The sequence below is a fragment of the Oncorhynchus tshawytscha genome, linkage group LG25 (genome assembly GCF_018296145.1).
Source record: "Oncorhynchus tshawytscha isolate Ot180627B linkage group LG25, Otsh_v2.0, whole genome shotgun sequence".
In the NCBI taxonomy this organism is placed as follows: Eukaryota; Metazoa; Chordata; class Actinopteri; order Salmoniformes; family Salmonidae; genus Oncorhynchus; species Oncorhynchus tshawytscha.
Genome location: NC_056453.1, coordinates 17,311,622 through 17,328,792, shown reverse-complemented (window position 1 = coordinate 17,328,792; position 17,171 = coordinate 17,311,622). Strand labels below are relative to the sequence as shown.

Below are 17,171 nucleotides of genomic sequence, written 5' to 3'. Positions count from 1 at the left end.
CATATTTGTGTCATTCTCAAAAGTTTTGGCCACGACTGTACAGACAATTTCTTCGATCTCATGGCTTGGTTTTTGCTCTGACATGCACTGTCAACTGTGGGGCCTTATGTAGGCAGGTGTGTGCCTTTCCAAATCATGTCCAATCAACTGAACTTACCACAGGTGGGCTCCAATCAACTTGTAGAAACAAGTCAAGGATGTTCATTGGAAACAGGATGCACCTGAGCTCAATTTTGAGTCTCATAGCAAAGGGTCTGAATAGTTATGTAAATAAGGTATTTCTGTTTTTTTTATTTTTAATACATTTGTTAAAAGATTCTAAAAACCTATTTTGGCTTTGTCATTATGGGGTATTGTGTGTAGATTTTCTGAGGATTAAAAAAAAATCAATTTTAGGTTAAGGCTGTAACGTAACAAAATTTGGATAAAGTAACGGGGTCTGAATAATTTCCAAAGGCACTGTATATATATATTCTAGTCGTACTTTATCAAACGCCTTTTCAAAATCTGCTATGAAGACCAGGCCTGGTATCTTTGATGTTTCACAATGTTCAATTGTTTCAAGTAATTGTCGTATGCTGTCTCCAATATATCGTCCATATAAAAAACGTGCATGATCAGGATGAACAATATCTGGTAAAATCTTGTTTGTTCTATGTGCTATGCATTTCACCAGGATTTTCCCATCACAACACTGAAGTGTAAGAGGCCTCCAGTTTTTAAATGGACTGGATCTTTATATTTACCACCTGGATCCTGTTTCAGCAGTAATGAAATCAAGTCATCTTATTGAGTACCTGAAAGTCTACTATTTTTATAGGAGTAATTAAAACATGCAAATAATGTATCTATGAGTACACCAACAAAGGTCTGATATACCTCTACTGGTATACTCTCAAGCTCTGGTGTTTTTCCAGACTGAAAATATTTAATTACCTCAAAAACTTCCTGCTCTGTAAGGTTGTGTTTAAAAAAAATGTTTTACCTGGGGGCACCAGGTGATGGTGGGGGCTGCAGTAGGGCCGGAGGATCTGAACTCTGACCCAGGTGGACACTTCTCTGGGCTGGCTGACCAGCTCCACTGATACCACCTGGCCAGCATGGCTGAACCACAGCCCAGGAAACAGCAGCATCTGAGGGGAGGATAATAAAGTAATCAGACACAAGGGGGGGGGGGACACAAGGTGATGCCATGAGAATGACATCCATATCAAGAGTTTTGCCTGAAATCTGACGACCTCCTAATATGAATGCAGTCCAGGGGGTCAATCAACAACAACAAGTATCATAATCATTTCCATCAGTGTGAAATATTATGTCACTCACCTCCACTCTCTTTTGGGCAGGGTCTGGGACTGTAGGGAGGACTTGTAGCTGTGACCTGGCGTACACACCCGACATGAGAGGAACACCTGTGATGTAGCTGTCTAACGAAGGCAGGGAAACTACAGGAGACAGAGATAACATACACACATCCATTAGCACACTGCAATATGTGTTAATTTGTGACAATGTTACACCCCTTAGGTCTCCCTATGAAGACAACAAACACATTTCATTCTGAATTATAGTTTGCGATGACATATTAATGCAGTACACTCTCCATGCAGTCTCACCTGTAACCACCTTAACACAGAGGAAGCGGTACTGTCCTTCACACACTGTGTTCCTCCTCTGTCCTGGTGAACCCAGGTCCATCTGGGTACAGACCCCCAGGCTCTCCCTGCCCCTGTCCCGCCCAGGGTGGCTTCCTGTTCCCAAACCCTCGCTTCTATCCGGCCCTTCTCCCCTGCCGTCCCTCAGCCAGACCCACTCAGTGGATTTTCTATACAAAAAGAGGCATACAGTACCAGTCAAATGTTCAGACACATCTACTCTTTCAAATGTTTTTCCTTCTTAATGCGTTTGAGCCAATCAGTTGTGTTGTGACAAGGTAGGGGTGGGTATACAGAAGATAGCCCTATCGTAAAAGACCAAGTCCATATTATGGCAAGAACAGCTCAAGTAAGCAAAGATAAATGACAGGCCACCATTACTTTAAGACATGAAGATCAGTCAATCCGGAAAATTCAAGAACTTTGAAAGTTTCAAGTGTAGTTGCAAAAACCATCAAGCGCCATGATGAAACTGTTTCTCATGAGGACCACCACAGGAAAGGAAGACACAGAGTTACCTCTGCTGCAGAGGATAAGTTCATTAGAATTAACTGCACCTCTGATTGCAGCCCAAATAAATGCTTCACAGAGTTCATGTAACAGACACATCTCAACATCAACTGTTCAGAGGAGACTGCGTGAATCAGACCTTCATGGTCGAATTGCTGCAAATAAACCACTACTGAAGGACACTAATAAGAAGAAGAGACTTGCTTGGGCCAAGAAACACGAGCATTGGACATCAGACTGGTGGAAATCTGTAGTTTGGTCTGATGAGTATATTTGAGATTTTTGGTTTCAACCGTTGAGTGAGATGATCTCCACATGTGTGGTTCCCACCGTGAAGAATGGAGGAGGAGGTGTGACTGTGTGGGAGTGCTTTGATGGTGACACTGTCAGTGATTTATTTAGAATTCAAGGCACACTTAACCAGCATGTCTACCAAAGCATTCTGCAGGGATACGGCATCCCATGTGGTTTGCGCTTAGTGGAACTGTCATTTGTTTTTCAACAGGCTATGTAAGGGTTATTTGACCAAGGAGAGTAACGGAGTGCTGCATCAGATGACCTGGCCTCCACAATCACCTGACCTCAATCCAATTGAGATAGTTTGGGATGGGTTGGACCGCAGAGTGAAGGAAAATCTGCCAACATGTGCTCAGCATATGTGGGAACTCCTTCAAGACTGTTGGAAAAGCATTCCTCATGAAGCTGTTTGAGAGAATGCCAAGTGTGTGCAAAGCTGTCATCAAGGCAAAGGGTTGCTACTTTGAAGAATATAAGATATAAAATATTTTTTGATTTGTTTAAGACTTTTTTGGTTACTACATGATTCAATGTATTATTTCATAGTTTTGATGTCTTCACTATTATTCTACAACGTAGACAATAGTAAAAATAACAAAAAGCCCTTGAATGAGTAGGTCTGTTCAAACTTTTGACTGGTACCCAACAATTTAAAAGAGGGTGGTGGGGAATTAAGTGAATTAGTGTAGTCAGGTGACAGAATATAATGTATAAATCTGTTAGAAAGATCAGAAACTGTTTACTCACGATTTGAAGGAGTTGTGGATGAATGTCTGAGTTTCAGTGCTTCGGACTGTGGCTAGGTCCCCACCCTTCATCTGACGACAGATACCCTTCGCCTCCAGCCATGATGTCGCTGACTCTGACAGCCAATAGCATTGCAGACTGGCAAGATGGACCTGGGCTCCTTTGGGGCAAAGGTGCTCATCTGGGGGAACAACATTGACCATTGCCACTTGATTACCAATTCAATTAATATGAACATGATTAATCATACAATTGCCCATTAATAAATTCTGTACAATTTGGAAGAGGTATTTGTGAGTCAAGCACACATGTTATCTCACAAACAGATTATTGTTTTATATGATATCCTATATCCCTTTATGTTTAGTATTGGGGGAAAAACACATACATTCTAATCCGTATCAAACCAGATTAATGTTCAGCATCAAACATCTGATTAGAAGAGAAGTTCAAAAGCAAGTGAAGCTTACCCCATAGAAATACATAAAGATGTCTATGGCTCACCCCCCTGTAATTGAGGGTGATATCAAATTAAGTTCCTCACCAACTCCAGCTGCGAAGATCACTGCCGTCCACAGGCTCCAGATCAGGGCTAGTTTTTCAATGGCTGTCATCTCTGTCACCTTCTGTAGTGAGTCATACTCCCAGGTGAATGGAGAGGAATGGAAGCTAGGCTAGCAGAACGCTGGAGCTGATCACAGCTCAAAAGGGTTCCATTTCACGGCCTGGCCCCCACATATAGTATGCCTCTCTATATGTTCATCTACCTCTGTAGCTCCCTCTACTATCGGCTACATGGCCCTCCTCCTCTCATCATGTCTTGTTTTTCTCTCTGACCCTTTTGTCATACTCCACTTCCGCCCTCCTTTCCACTAGTTTAATGTTGTGTAGTGGGGTTTGTCCCTCATTCTCTCACTTTGTCTCTCACTTCGTATCTCACTCACTCTCTCTCTCTCTCTCTCTCTCTCTCTCTCTCTCTCTCTCTCTCTCTCTCTCTCGCGCTCTCTCTCTCAGAAACAGGAGCTCTCCCCACATTTAACACAATTGTTTCATTCCCTTTGCCCTTTTCCCTATCTCTAGGGGGGTTGGCGGAGAAGAAAGAGGAGGGGGAGGACATGTTGTTTTAAAGGCCTGTGTTATCCTCTCAGAGAGCCTGGTGACTTCTAGCTCGTCTCTCAGCAACAGGCAGAGGAGCAGTGGACAGAGGAGGCCTGTGAAGCTATTTACATGCTGTAAACCCCCTCCTCACTCAATAGAGACTGAGACAGTTAAAACTACTCAGGCAGGTTACCGCTACAAGGGCCTCCCCATACCCTGGGCTCCCTGCTCCCAGTCTTAAATCAGAGCACAAAGGATTTGGGTTGTCAGTGTTGTGTGAACTATGGTAGCCCTGGCTTATCTTTTGAACTTTAAAGAGTTTGGGTGAAGAAGTCAGCCAAGACAAAGGACTTTTTTTGTGAGTGAAAGTGCCCTCTCTAAAAGGTTTTTGTGAGCATTCTTAAAAAGTTAAATTTGACAATACAGTCATTTTTTCAGCAGACTCTTAGAGGGCACTTTCACTCACAAGAAAAGTCTAGTCCAATCATCTAGTCCTTTACAAAGCTTTGCTGAAACGTTGTGACGCGCATGCAGCCCTGCAAAAATAAAGGCTTTTCAACGAGGGACGCCATTGGCGTTGCCTGGCAACCCAACAGATCGAGCCGTGGCCGAGACTCATCATTAACCTTCTGGACAGGAGACATTTCCATGGCAACATGATCTCTCTTTCTCACACCCAAACACAGCTTTGGTGGGAGGATAGAATGAGATCAAATGTAGCTCATTTTAGTTAACAGACAGCTGAGAGCAATATCAAATGCTACAGTTTGGAGCACCTTCTAAATTGCAACTTTTTCTCTAAATCAAGCGAACAACTGCATAAGAGTCTTTATTTTGATGTGCACATGCACTGTTAGTGCAGAGACACAATAAACAAGTTCAATTGACTTCAACCTCCCAATTGTCCCACTATACTTATCTTGAGTGAGCACGGCCCACTGTGCACACGTCTTTTCAACGTGGAAATGTTGGTCATATTTGGTTGAGACTTTGATCAATAAGATTTAAACCTTTGATTCACCCACTCAAAAAGACAGCCAACAGTTATTGTTTTATTTCGATACTATCGAGTTTGGACTATAATCAACTAATAATCAACTACGTTTAAAAGTTGGAGTGAAGTTCAGAACACACTGTGACCTGATTTGACCAAAACACACCATGAATTCAACAGGGATTATCGCCAATCGTGAAGTGTGTTGATTAGATGTTTGGAAGTAGTTGCCATTTTGTGATGTAAGCTTCTTTACGAGCCTGAGGTAAGAATATGAAAACAAACTGTATCAACCAGGACTTTCTGTTGCTGCACACCTGAAAAGCACCCTGATATGTATAATACAATTCTACTCATGGTGCAAAATGTATCTTCCAGACTTAGGGTCTAATACTACTGTTGGCTATTGTCATTCTGTGTAACACAATTAGAGCAGTAACTTGGAACTTCATTGTATAAACTTTTGTCCATGTCAAACTGTGAAGCAAACAGCTATTTTTTAAATTGAGTTTTTAAGCTTCTGAATCTGGCAGTTTAATACTGACAGTAGATGCCAATGTTTCAAATAGGCTTAGCTTGTGCATCACTATTACTAGCTACCAGGGAAGAAATCCATGGGTGAACACAGAGCGTGATTGGGCCATACTAGAACAGCTTGTGAAGTTGCTGAAGCCATTCACAATCCACACCAACTAACTCAGAATTACATTTTTGTCATTTAGCAGACACGTTTAGCCAGAGTGACTTACAAGAGCAATTAGAGTTAAGTACCTTGCTCACGGGCACATCAACAGATTTTTTCACCTAGTTGACTTGGGGATTTAAACCAGTGAGCTTTCGGTTACCCAATGCTCTTAACCGCTAGGCTACCTGCCGCCCTAAACTGACAGCATGATGAACCTCAAGCAGACAGTCGCTGTCTGATGTGTTGCCATGCCGTCTCAACCTTGAGGCACACTTGCTGTCAACTACTGTTCCAAAACAGTTGGCACAGGTCCTCCTGAAGTCACTGCGAGAGCACTTAGCATGCATACTGTATCCTCTGGAAGCAAACTTCCATCCAACCCCTGCAGCAGGTTGCCTGATGGATCCAAGTGTGTCTATGGCACTTCACTCAACAGAGATGGAGCCACTGATGAGGGAAGTAGAGTCATTTGCAAATCAGAGTAGAGCTGTGGAGCAGCAGGATGCCAGGAAGATGCCAGCGTGATTAATCCAGCAAGCATCTTGACCACAGTGCTACAGAAATATAGCGTCCTCGCATCGAAGACTGTGTCTGAGGTCACTGTCCAGCCAGAAGGGTCAACCTCACAGGGCATGAAGTGCCCCATGTGAGCTGCAGAAATACCTGGAAGAGGTCAAGTGGGGAATGTTTACAGAGTCACCTCTCCAGCTCTGACAGCCAAGGATGGCTGTTTACAGTGGCAGAGCCCAACCTTGTTTAGCTTAACATTTTTATTAAATATTTTTAAAATCTATTTATTTTTTGCATGCTTTGCATGTTGTTTTGGCATTAATACGTGTCACATATAAGTTTGCAAACTATGTAAAAAAAAGTTAATAGGGCCGCATACAAACATGGTATCTTTTTTGCTTTCTTGAGTAAGGCAGCTCCAAAATGCAGGTGTTTCAGCCTAGCTCAGTGCTTTTTGTGGTGGTGGTGGGGCAGCCAGCAGAAAATACAGAGCGTAGGGGTTGGTAATGTTCTCTAGTTGTGCCGTGATTGGCTCAGTGTTCTGCCATAGACTTACACGAGAAGTGCTCATCCAAGAAGACTCAAGGTCATTGGCCACAGATGAAATGACATCAAATCACATTATATCTACCAATCATGTCAACATCATACTTTCAAAATCTTAGCTAGCAAGCTAGAAAAGCAGTCATGACCATGAATCATGTTGACAATCTACTGGCAAATCCTTTCTCAATCCTCGACATATGAAGAGAAATTATAAATTAAACGTAACGGTGCTCATTAGCCATTGGACATAAACATTACACAACAAGTTGTAAATCGCAAATTCAACAAGGGGATGTAAGGACCGATGCCGGAGATGAGAAGCAGGTATGGAGAGTCAAACATTTAATCAGGAACAGGCATGAAACGAGACATGAACAGCGTCAGCACACAAGGACATATGACAATCAATGCTGAGGCAGGGAACAGAGTGGGGAACCAGGCAGATATAGGGGAGGTAATGACAGAGGTGATTGAGTCCAGGTTAGTCCAATAATCGCTGAAGCGCGTGTCGGGGGGAAGGCAGGTGTGCGTAATGATGGTGGCAGGAGCCTGGCTGGGGAGCCTGGCTCCTTCAAGCGCCAGGGAGAGGGAGCGGGACCGTAACAGGGGAGGGTTTGGCCGTCTGGGATTTAGGGAGCCCTTTGGACCTAGACTTGGCGCTCCGGTACCGCTTCCCTGTGCGATAGCAGAGAGAACCGTCTTTGACTTGGGGGACTGGAGTCTTTTACTATTTTTTGGGCCATCCTCTGGCACCGCCTAGTATATAGGTTTTGGATGGCAGGAAGCTTGGCCCCAGGGATGTACTGGGCCGTACGCACCACCCTCTGTAGCGCCTTACGGTCGTGTGCTCTTCAACTGTACTGAGCAGAAGGCAGACTGTGTTATGGCGTTGTGTGGGCGAGTGGTTTGCTGATGTCAATGTTGTGAACAGTGTGCCCCATGGTGGAGGTGTGGTTATGGTATGGGCAGGCATAAGCTATGGACAAGGAAGACAATTGCATTTTATTGATGGCAATTTTAATGCACAGAGATACAGTGACGAGATCCTGAGGCCCGTTGTCGTGCCATTCATCCCCAACCATCACCTCATGTTTCACCATGATAAAGCATCTACAAAATAGCTTCTAATACTCTACTCAGCAAACTGGATGCAGTCTATCACAGTGCCATCCGTTTTGTTACCAAATCACCTTATACCACCCACCACTGCGACCTGTATGCTCTAGTCGGCTGGCCCTCGCTACATATTTGTCGCCAGACCCACTGGCTCCAGGCCATCTATAAGTCTATGCTAGGTAAAGCGCCGCCTTATCTCAGTTCACTGGTCACGATAACAACATCCACCCGTAGCACACGTTCCAGCAGGTACAGTATATCTCACTGATCATCCCCAAAGCCAACACCTAATTTGGCCGCCTGAAGTTGGAGACTTTTATTTCCCTCACCAACTTTAAACATCAACTATCTGAGCAGCTAACTGATCGCTGCAGCTGTACATAGTCCATCTGTAAATAGCCCACCCAATCTACCTACCTCATCCTCATACAGTTTTAATTTTATTTACTTTTCTGCTCTTTTGCACACCAGTATCTCTACTTGCACATCATCATCTGCTCATTTATCACTCCAGTGTTAATCAGCTAAATTGTAATTATTCACTCCTACGGCCTATTTATTGCCTACCTCCTCATGCCTTTTGCACACATTGTATATAGACTTTATTTTTTCTACTGTGTCATTGACTTGTTTATTGTGTTATTGGCTTGTTTATTGTTTACTCCATGTGTAACTCTGTGTTGTTGTTTGTGTCACACTGCTTTGCTTTATCTTGGCCAAGTCGCAGTTGTAAATGAGAACTTGTTCTCAACTAGCCTACCTGGTTAAATCAAGGTGAAATAAATCAAATAATAATAAAAATGGCCTTATGTCACAAGGATCTGTACACAATTCCTGGAAGCTGAAAATGTCCCAGTTCTTCCATTGCCTGTATACTCACCAGACATGTCACCCATTGAGCATGTTTGGGATGCTCTGGATCAATGTGTAAGACAGCGTGTTCCAGTTCCCACCAATATCCAGCAACTTCGCACAGCCATTGAAGAGGAGTTGGACAACATTCCAGAGGCCACAATCAACAGTCTGATCATCTCTGCATGAGGAAAATGGTGGTCACACCAGATACTGACTGGTTTTCTGATCCACGCCCCTACCTTTTTTTAAAGGTATCTGTGACCAACAGATGCATATCTGTATTCCTAGTCATGTGAAATCCATAGATTAGGGCCTAAATCATTTATTTCAATTGACTGATTTCCTAAATGAACTGCACCTCAGTAAAATCTTTGAAATTGTTGCATGTTGCATTTATATTTTTGTTCGGTGTAGGTTTTTCTTTATTTACACTACCGTTCAAAAGTTTGGGGTCACTTAGAAATGTCCTTGTATTTGAAAGAAAAGCACATTTTTTTACCCATTAAAATAACATCAAATTTATCAGAAATACAGTGTAGACACTGTTAATGTTGTAAATGACCATTGTACCAGGAAGCTTGGCCCCAGTGATGTACTTGGCCCCTTCGCACTACCCTCTGTAGTGTCTTGCGGTCGGAGGCCGAGCAGTTGCCATACCAGGCAATGATGCAACCAGTCAGGATGCTATCGATGGTGCACCTGTAGAACCTTTTTAGGATCTGAGGACCCATGCCAAATCTTTTCAGTCTCCTGAGGGGGAATAGTTTTTGTCGTGCCTTCTTCACGACTGCCCTCTTCACGACAGCTGCTCTTTAATTACTTGTTACTTTAATTTCTTATTCTTATCCCTATTTTTTAACATTTTAAATGCATTGTTGGTTAGGGGCTCGTAAGTAAGCATTTCACTGTTGTATTCGGCGCATGTGACTAATAAAATTTGATTTGATTTAATATTGAGTTGCACCCCCTTTTGAATTCTGAACAGCTTAAATTCGTTGGAGCATGGACTCTACAAAGTGTTGAAAGTGTTCCACAGGGATGCTGGCCTATGTTGAAGCCAATGCTTCCCACTGTTGTGTCAAGTTGGCTGCTAGTGGATGTCTAGCTCGTTCCTTCTCAGCCCACAGATGCTCAGTTGGCTTGAGATCTGGTGAATGGGTAGGCCACTGCACTAAGCTGAATTCACTGTCATGTGTGTGGAACCATTCCTGGACTATCCTAGCCTTTGTGCCATGGGGCAATATCCTGCTGAAGACCTCCCCTTCATCTACAATGATTGAAGTGAATTTAACAAGTGACATAAATAAGGGATCATAACTTTCACCTGGATTCACCTGGTTGTCTATGTCATGGAAAGAGCAGGTGTTCCTAATGTTTTGTACACTATTGAATATAGGATGAAAACAGACCGTGATCTAATTGTGAGAATAAGCCAAAAAAACACACAAAATAACATCTAAAATATGATGAAACCGTGACATGGATCTGATGTTGCAGGATCAAGGTATTTACACCACATGACATGAATTGTGTTGCAGTTTCCATGTAGATTCTATGTGAGATTTTTAACTATTCTATGTGGAATTTTCAATGCAATTTGAAATTAGATTAATGTAACAACCTGTTAGTCAGGTTAAGTCATTGTATTTAAATTGAAGTTTTACCCTAATTTCAGTGGGAACCTATAACTCTTCTTCCTAGGCTACTGAATCCACTAGGCCACATCCCTACATCCTGATTTAAACAGGTCCGAGATTAATTTTAGAGAGGACCTTTCCGAGAACTTAAATTGGTTTGTATTTGTACCAAATGTGTAATTTAGCTGGGGGAGTGTGTGTGTGCGTGTGTTCATGTGTGTATTTAACATTCCAGACAGCATAGCAATGGTGAGAGACATACCCATGGCAATGGGACCAATTTGTGGCACTTCTCCTCTTTCCTTCCCTTTCTCCTTCTACTTGAATTTGTTTTCATACATTTTTAAAACATTTTTTAACATTTTCATACATTTTTTATGGGTTAATCATGAACTAACTGTTTATGAAAATACACTTGATATAGGCCTTGATATAGGCCTGAACAATGATCATTGGTCGAAATTGCACAGGTTCTATCGTTATTTTAGATTTAATGTAGTTGGATGAGAACATACCGCCCTCTACTGGAATAGAGAGTCGAGAGCGAAAGCAATGAAAGGAGTTGGACATTCATGCTGTAGAACATTGAAGGCAATGCAACTATATTCCAAGTAATAACTTTAGGATATTCCGTACTTATTGTATTGAACAGAAATATCCACTACACAAATACTAGATATGTACACACACTGTGATTGAATAAACCACAGAAATCTCCTTAGTAAATGCGAAAATAATTATTGGAGGATGCGGGCATCGATCCCGCTACCTCTCGCATGCTAAGCGAGCGCTCTACCATTTGAGCTAATCCCCCGGATTGTAACCTTGAGGAAGTTTAGAGTACTTAAACTCACATGCAAATGCTTACAAAACTGATACATGCGAAAACAGTCATTCATATACAAAAAACTGTGATGGAAACAGGACATTTCGATTAACAGATATTAGTTCGTTCGAGATGGTGGAATCTTTTTGTGTCGGTAACGCCAGAGGAAAAGCCTTTGTGCAAAAATATTGATAAAATAACCATCATATCTATACTGAACAACAATATAAACGCAACATGCATCCGTTTCAACGATTTTACTGAATTACAGTTCATAGAAGGAAATCAGTAAATTGAAATAAATTCATTAGGCTCTAATTTATGGATTTCACATGACTGGACAGAGGCCCACCAACTGGGGACCCAGGCCCAACCACTGGGGAGCCAGGCTGATTTTATGTACTGACAAATTCTCTAAAACAACGCTGCAGGCAGCTTATGGTAGAGAAATGAACATTCAATTATCTGGCAACATCTCTGGTGGACATTCCTGCAGTCAGTATGCCAATTGCAGGTGGATGAATTATCTTAGCAAAGAACATATGCTCACTAACAAGGATGTAAACAAATTCCAGAATAGGCTTTCTGCTAATTTTGTTCTGAGGCATTTTATGAGCACTGCCACAGTGAATGGGAAATTAATTCAAAGGGAACTCCCTCTGCTGGGGATTTGCTGAATGTGCAATCCTAAAGGAGGGCTGTGGTTGGTTAATGAAATATAACATGCATTTATGTATAAAAATGGGCCATGCCATTAAAAGTACCAGAGAGCAAGCACACTTTGACATTCCAAACAATATGTCTGAAAATAAGCTAAATTAAAAAATATATCTTTTTTGAGATATCTTTTTATGTTGAATAAATGAATGTGAAAATGTGTATTTCATCTAGACATACTCCATATTTGAGAACACACTACAAGGAGTATACTGACACTAAGACATCTGTATCATGTATGGTTCACGGATCATAGGGTCTTACAGGAGGCATGTATAGGTCTAAAAAGTGGCTAAAATTATGTGAGGATTGCCAGAACAATCTGAGATACCCAAAATATCTTCTGCCTACGCAGGTGTGGAATCGTCCTATAGGCCAGTGGTTCCCAAACTGTGGGGGGCACGGGATGTACCCCAATGCTGGAAGGGGGGCCTGAGTGAAAAGGTTGGGAACCATTGCTATAGGCATATGCTAAAGGATCATGGCTAATGCTAAAGTAAAGCTAAAGCTTAACTGAAAGTGTTGTTTATTACTGTGTTATGACTGTATTATATACTCTTGTTGTTTCCTCACATCTCTGGAGGCAACTCCTGATCCTCTGTCTGCCTCAGGCCTGGTCATCCTCATCCTTAATTAGAACGTCAAACATTCTCTGATGGGCAGCGAGTACCATGGCAGATGAAGACAGTGTGAGGAGGCAGTCGCCATCTTGGAAAAGGCCAGCTTGAGAGATGCCACACTGATGGACGAGGAGGGTGAGAACGAGAGGATATTAGAATCTGTTCTATTCTATTCTTATACATTCAAGCATTGTGTTATTTTTTTAATTGTTCCAGATGCTAAGAGCCGATTGGACGATGACACCTATCGAGGGCTCGTCAAGTGATTGAGGAGATAGAGCTTACGGCCCAGGCAGAAGAGGCCCTGAAGAAAGGGACATACAAAGAATTTGTCAAACTCATGGTGGAAAGCCACAACTCACTCAAGTGAATAGAGAACACCCTCAAAGAAATCCTCAATGCACTGAGGGCTGATTCCTGTTTTATTCATCCACATATAAAATATGATAGAAATATAAAGTATCCATCCATAATGTGTTCCCTACTGTCAGGAACCTGTGTGAGATGAGCTGTAAGGAACTGGATGAGCTGGTGTCTGCAGCCGTAGATGTGGAAGGTGTGTTCGGCAGCAGGATGACAGGCGGAGGTTTTGGAGGTTGTACTGTCACACTACTGCAGCCTGGAGCCATAGACAGGACCATGCAGCGCATACAGGTGAGGAGGAATACACACACACACACACACGCTGTGTGAAGGGGACTTGGGGACAAGATTGCACAAACTGGTCACTGTGGGTAAAAGAGCTTTTAGAATCTCTACTGTCACTTTAAGACAAACTGTGTCTTGCCCGAACAGTCTCCAGAGAGTATGTGTATGTGTTTGTGTACGCGCCCCTGTCTGTGTGTGTGTGTGTGTGTGTGGGTATGTGTGTGTGTGTGACAGTAGGGGTTACGGCAGAAGAATAAAAGCTAGCAGCGCCCCTTTATTAGCATTCCGGTCCTTCTCTCCCGCCTCGCTGTCCTTCTCTCCCGTCTCTCTCACTGCCAGCTGCTCAGACACAAACAGTCTTATGCAACTAACCAGGCCTCAGCTCACCAACAGGAATCCTACACAGTATGGGACCATAATGGGGAGAAACAAAACTACAGATAGATAAATCCACCTGCACAGAGCACCGGCTTTTTACAGATCCAGCTTCCAATCTTTTCGGATCTTTTTGTTATTTCATCCTTTTGGGGTCTTTTTGTGACTTGCTAGTATCCCGGTTACGACTTTGCCCTGCCGCTTCTGAAAGGAAAGTCTCTTCAGGCTACAAAAGACACTTGAGACGTATAACTTCCTTTGAACAGTCTGCTGAATTCCATAGAAAGAGACAGAGAAGTGATATGACAACAGTTCTACCATTTCCAATCTTGTGTGTTCTCATCTAGTGTTCTAGCCTGAGCAGAGGTCGTTTCAGTGCCTGAGGATGCTGAACCTAAACTCCTCGGACAGCAACAGTAACTCCTTGTCGGACCCCGTCTCCCTCAACGTTGGCGGTGAGATCTACACTACGACCCTGGACACTCTGACTCGCTACCGAGACTCCATGCTGGGCGCCATGTTCACCGGACAGATCTCTACGCTTAGGGACAAACGCGGAAACGTTTTCATTGACCGCGACGGGAAGATTTTCCGCTATATCCTGAACTTCCTACGTTCCAGCTCCCTGGACCTGCCGGACGGGTTCTCTGAGATGAGGCTGCTGAGGAGGGAAGCAGATTTCTTCCAGATACGACCCCTACTGGACGAGATACAGCGGCACGTTGAGGCTGGAGCGCTCAGCCTGAGAGATGCACCCAGAAGAGCCTTGCTGGTGGTGGACGTGGACTGCCAGGTGTGTGTGCATTGTTTGTGTGTTAGTATTATAGTGTAAGCATGTGTGTGTGTGCATGTGGGTCTGTTGTGGAATGCAGATGTTCTTTCACACATGCACCCTTAGCACTGCAGTATCAGCCTGTCGTTCTCATTCCAGGTGCGCGTGCTACACTTCAACCTTCGGCGTGCTCCCGAGAACTACGAACTCCGCACATGCTCAGTGCGCATCCTCACCGCCGAAATCTTCTGCACCTGGCGTACCTTTCTGGTTCTCCTCTGTGAGCGTTTCTCTTACCGCACAACCCAGGGTCTTACTTCCCCCCTCCCCAGTGACCGGCGCTACAACCGTCTCAAACTGGAGTGGGTTCCCCGGCCAGACGAACTTCCCCAGGACCAGTATGAGAAACAGCGGTACAGAGGACTCGTCATCTCGGACTCTTGGGCCACACAGACCCACTTTGGTGACCTCTGTGATGCCATCACCCCTAGCCGCAGCCCATGTGAGGTCAAAGACATGCACAGGTTTTTGGAGGAGCTGCTCACGGTGTCTTTGGCAGAGGGTTTTAGGGTTGACTCGGTGACTCCTGACTCCATGGACGTTTTGAACTGCCATACTCTGCAGCTTGTACGGTAGTGATGTAGCTCATTCCAGCTCACCACTGAACCACCAGTTATGGACTTAATCAGACTAAAATAACAAAGGTCACCCAATAATGTTTACAACCTACTGCACATGACTGCTTATGGATGGTCAATAATTAACATACTTTACTAATACTGTAAAGTTCAAAGGTCGCTCTATGATGTTTACAATCCTCTCTTTGGTGTGAAGCTGAGAGTGATCCTGCCATCTGAACCCTCTAACGAATTCTAACCTGCAGTGGAACAGACTGTTCTTGACGTGTTCTAGTCTGTTCTAAACTGTAGGGTCGGCCTACATCTGGTTTTACAGAATATACCCTGTCCCCAACGATAAGGAATGGTTGTCCGTTCATCCTGTTGGATGATCAGTGCAATTCTTAAAGAGGCAGAGAGAGACATAGACCGGGTGTGTGATTAGACGGAGTGTTTGGTGAGTAACTGTGAGAATGTAGGAGGGGGGATCCGAACATTCCAAAGAGTGGGTATCAGTACTTCTGCTGGTAATGTTTTGTAAAAAAAAGTGTTAGAGAACTGTGTAGCAAACTGACCAGTCTGTAGAGTTGTTTACAGCACATCAAGTACACTTTAATAAACACTACGAAATGAAAGTTATTACTCACTGAACCCCTATCAATCAGACTGATGCAAGCTCCTGTCTGGTAGACGGAAGCGGGATAAGATGTGTAATTTTTGATTGGAGGAAGGAAGGAAGAAATATGTGAGAGGAAAAGATGAGTATGGGAGAGCAACATGGAGGACTGTAGTGCCCAAAAACCTGTTTTTGCATGGGCAGCACCATTGGGGACTTTCATTATTTTTAAGTAGTCAACTGGGTGGTACTTCTTATGTGTTAAGGAAGGATCACATGATTCCATACGGGTCATCAGGAGGGATCAGCCAATTAATTATATTCGTCAACCTTGGCTTTTCAAACAACATGCTCTAGGTGGCAGTATGCATGCCAACTCATAGAAGTAGAAGAACAAGAAAATGGACTACTTCAAAATGGAGATGGCCTCAATGGCGCTGCCCATGCTCAAACAATTGCCATAATGGGTCAGATACAATAATGTGATGTCTATCTAAGCATATGGAGAGGAAAGATGCCTGGTTGGAAAACAACCTCTAGCCACTTCCTCCTACCCCCATCTACTCAGCTCGCAATGCATCTGTAACTTGCAGATCCAAAGGAAACATATAAAGTATGTGGTAGGATTATGGTCATGGCTTTGCTATTATCCTTCCAATAATGTTTTCAGTGTTTTGAATGAACTCAAAAGCAAATGAATGAATTCACTGGCTGTATATGTATCTCTACAGGGGCGATACAGTGGATCCCCAACTTTCTACATCACAACTCCCTCACAAGGAGCTGAGGTCCTGAGCTAATAATGAGCGAACACTGTACATTTTTCCATTATGTACAACTTGACCACAAAAAAAAAGCACATTCCTATTGATTTGCAGGGTCTTTTGTTTGCTGGTGTAGCAATGTTTAATCAAGCAGATGGGGTTGAAATTAGCAGGAAAAGCAATCTTTTGTATGACTTTTCTTCAGAGTGCCTTAAACTATCATGATTCTAATACAGTTAATAATTGCCAAGCACTAAATCAAGTGAAGTATAATCTCTTGTGGTTGCGTCTCAAAGACTGTTATGTTGTATCATACAATTACTCCGAAAAGTGCCATCAATGTGAGATCATTGTTTACACTATAAGTAATTCTGCAAAATAAACATCATGAGTTTGAGACCTTATACTTCATGCAACATCTGTTCACAATATAACATTGCTTTCGGAAAATCTACTAGGGGAAATTCCAAAGTTGACTTTATATTAATAAACATCTGACTCTTTACATTCGGAGCCAAACCTATTTGTATGGTCATGCATTACTCCCTTGCTGATTCGTATTGCGG

The 17,171-nt window shown here is 43.0% G+C and overlaps 1 protein-coding gene and 1 non-coding gene across 2 annotated transcripts; one reads left to right on the top strand and one right to left on the bottom strand.

Moving 5' to 3' along the window:
- Nucleotides 1-11,391: 11,391 nt before the first annotated feature.
- Nucleotides 11,392-11,464, bottom strand: trnaa-agc. Its single transcript has one exon. It is a non-coding gene; the product is annotated as a tRNA-Ala (tRNA).
- A 2,199-nt stretch (nt 11,465-13,663) lies between these two features.
- Nucleotides 13,664-17,085, top strand: LOC112224329 (BTB/POZ domain-containing protein KCTD21-like). The gene is made up of 2 exons (XM_024387824.2): nt 13,664-14,629; nt 14,768-17,085. The coding sequence occupies exons 1-2, from the start codon at nt 14,222-14,224 to the stop codon at nt 15,242-15,244; spliced, it is 885 nt and encodes a 294-aa protein (XP_024243592.1). The 5' UTR covers nt 13,664-14,221; the 3' UTR covers nt 15,245-17,085.
- Nucleotides 17,086-17,171: the final 86 nt, after the last annotated feature.

Excerpts from the sequence above, each read along its gene's own strand:
- LOC112224329 (XM_024387824.2), top strand. The coding sequence starts at position 14,222 with ATGCTGAACCTAAACTCCTCGGACAGCAACAGTAACTCCTTGTCGGAC. Across the intron at positions 14,630-14,767 it reads TGGTGGACGTGGACTGCCAG|GTGCGCGTGCTACACTTCAA; the intron begins GTGTGTGTGCAT and ends TTCTCATTCCAG.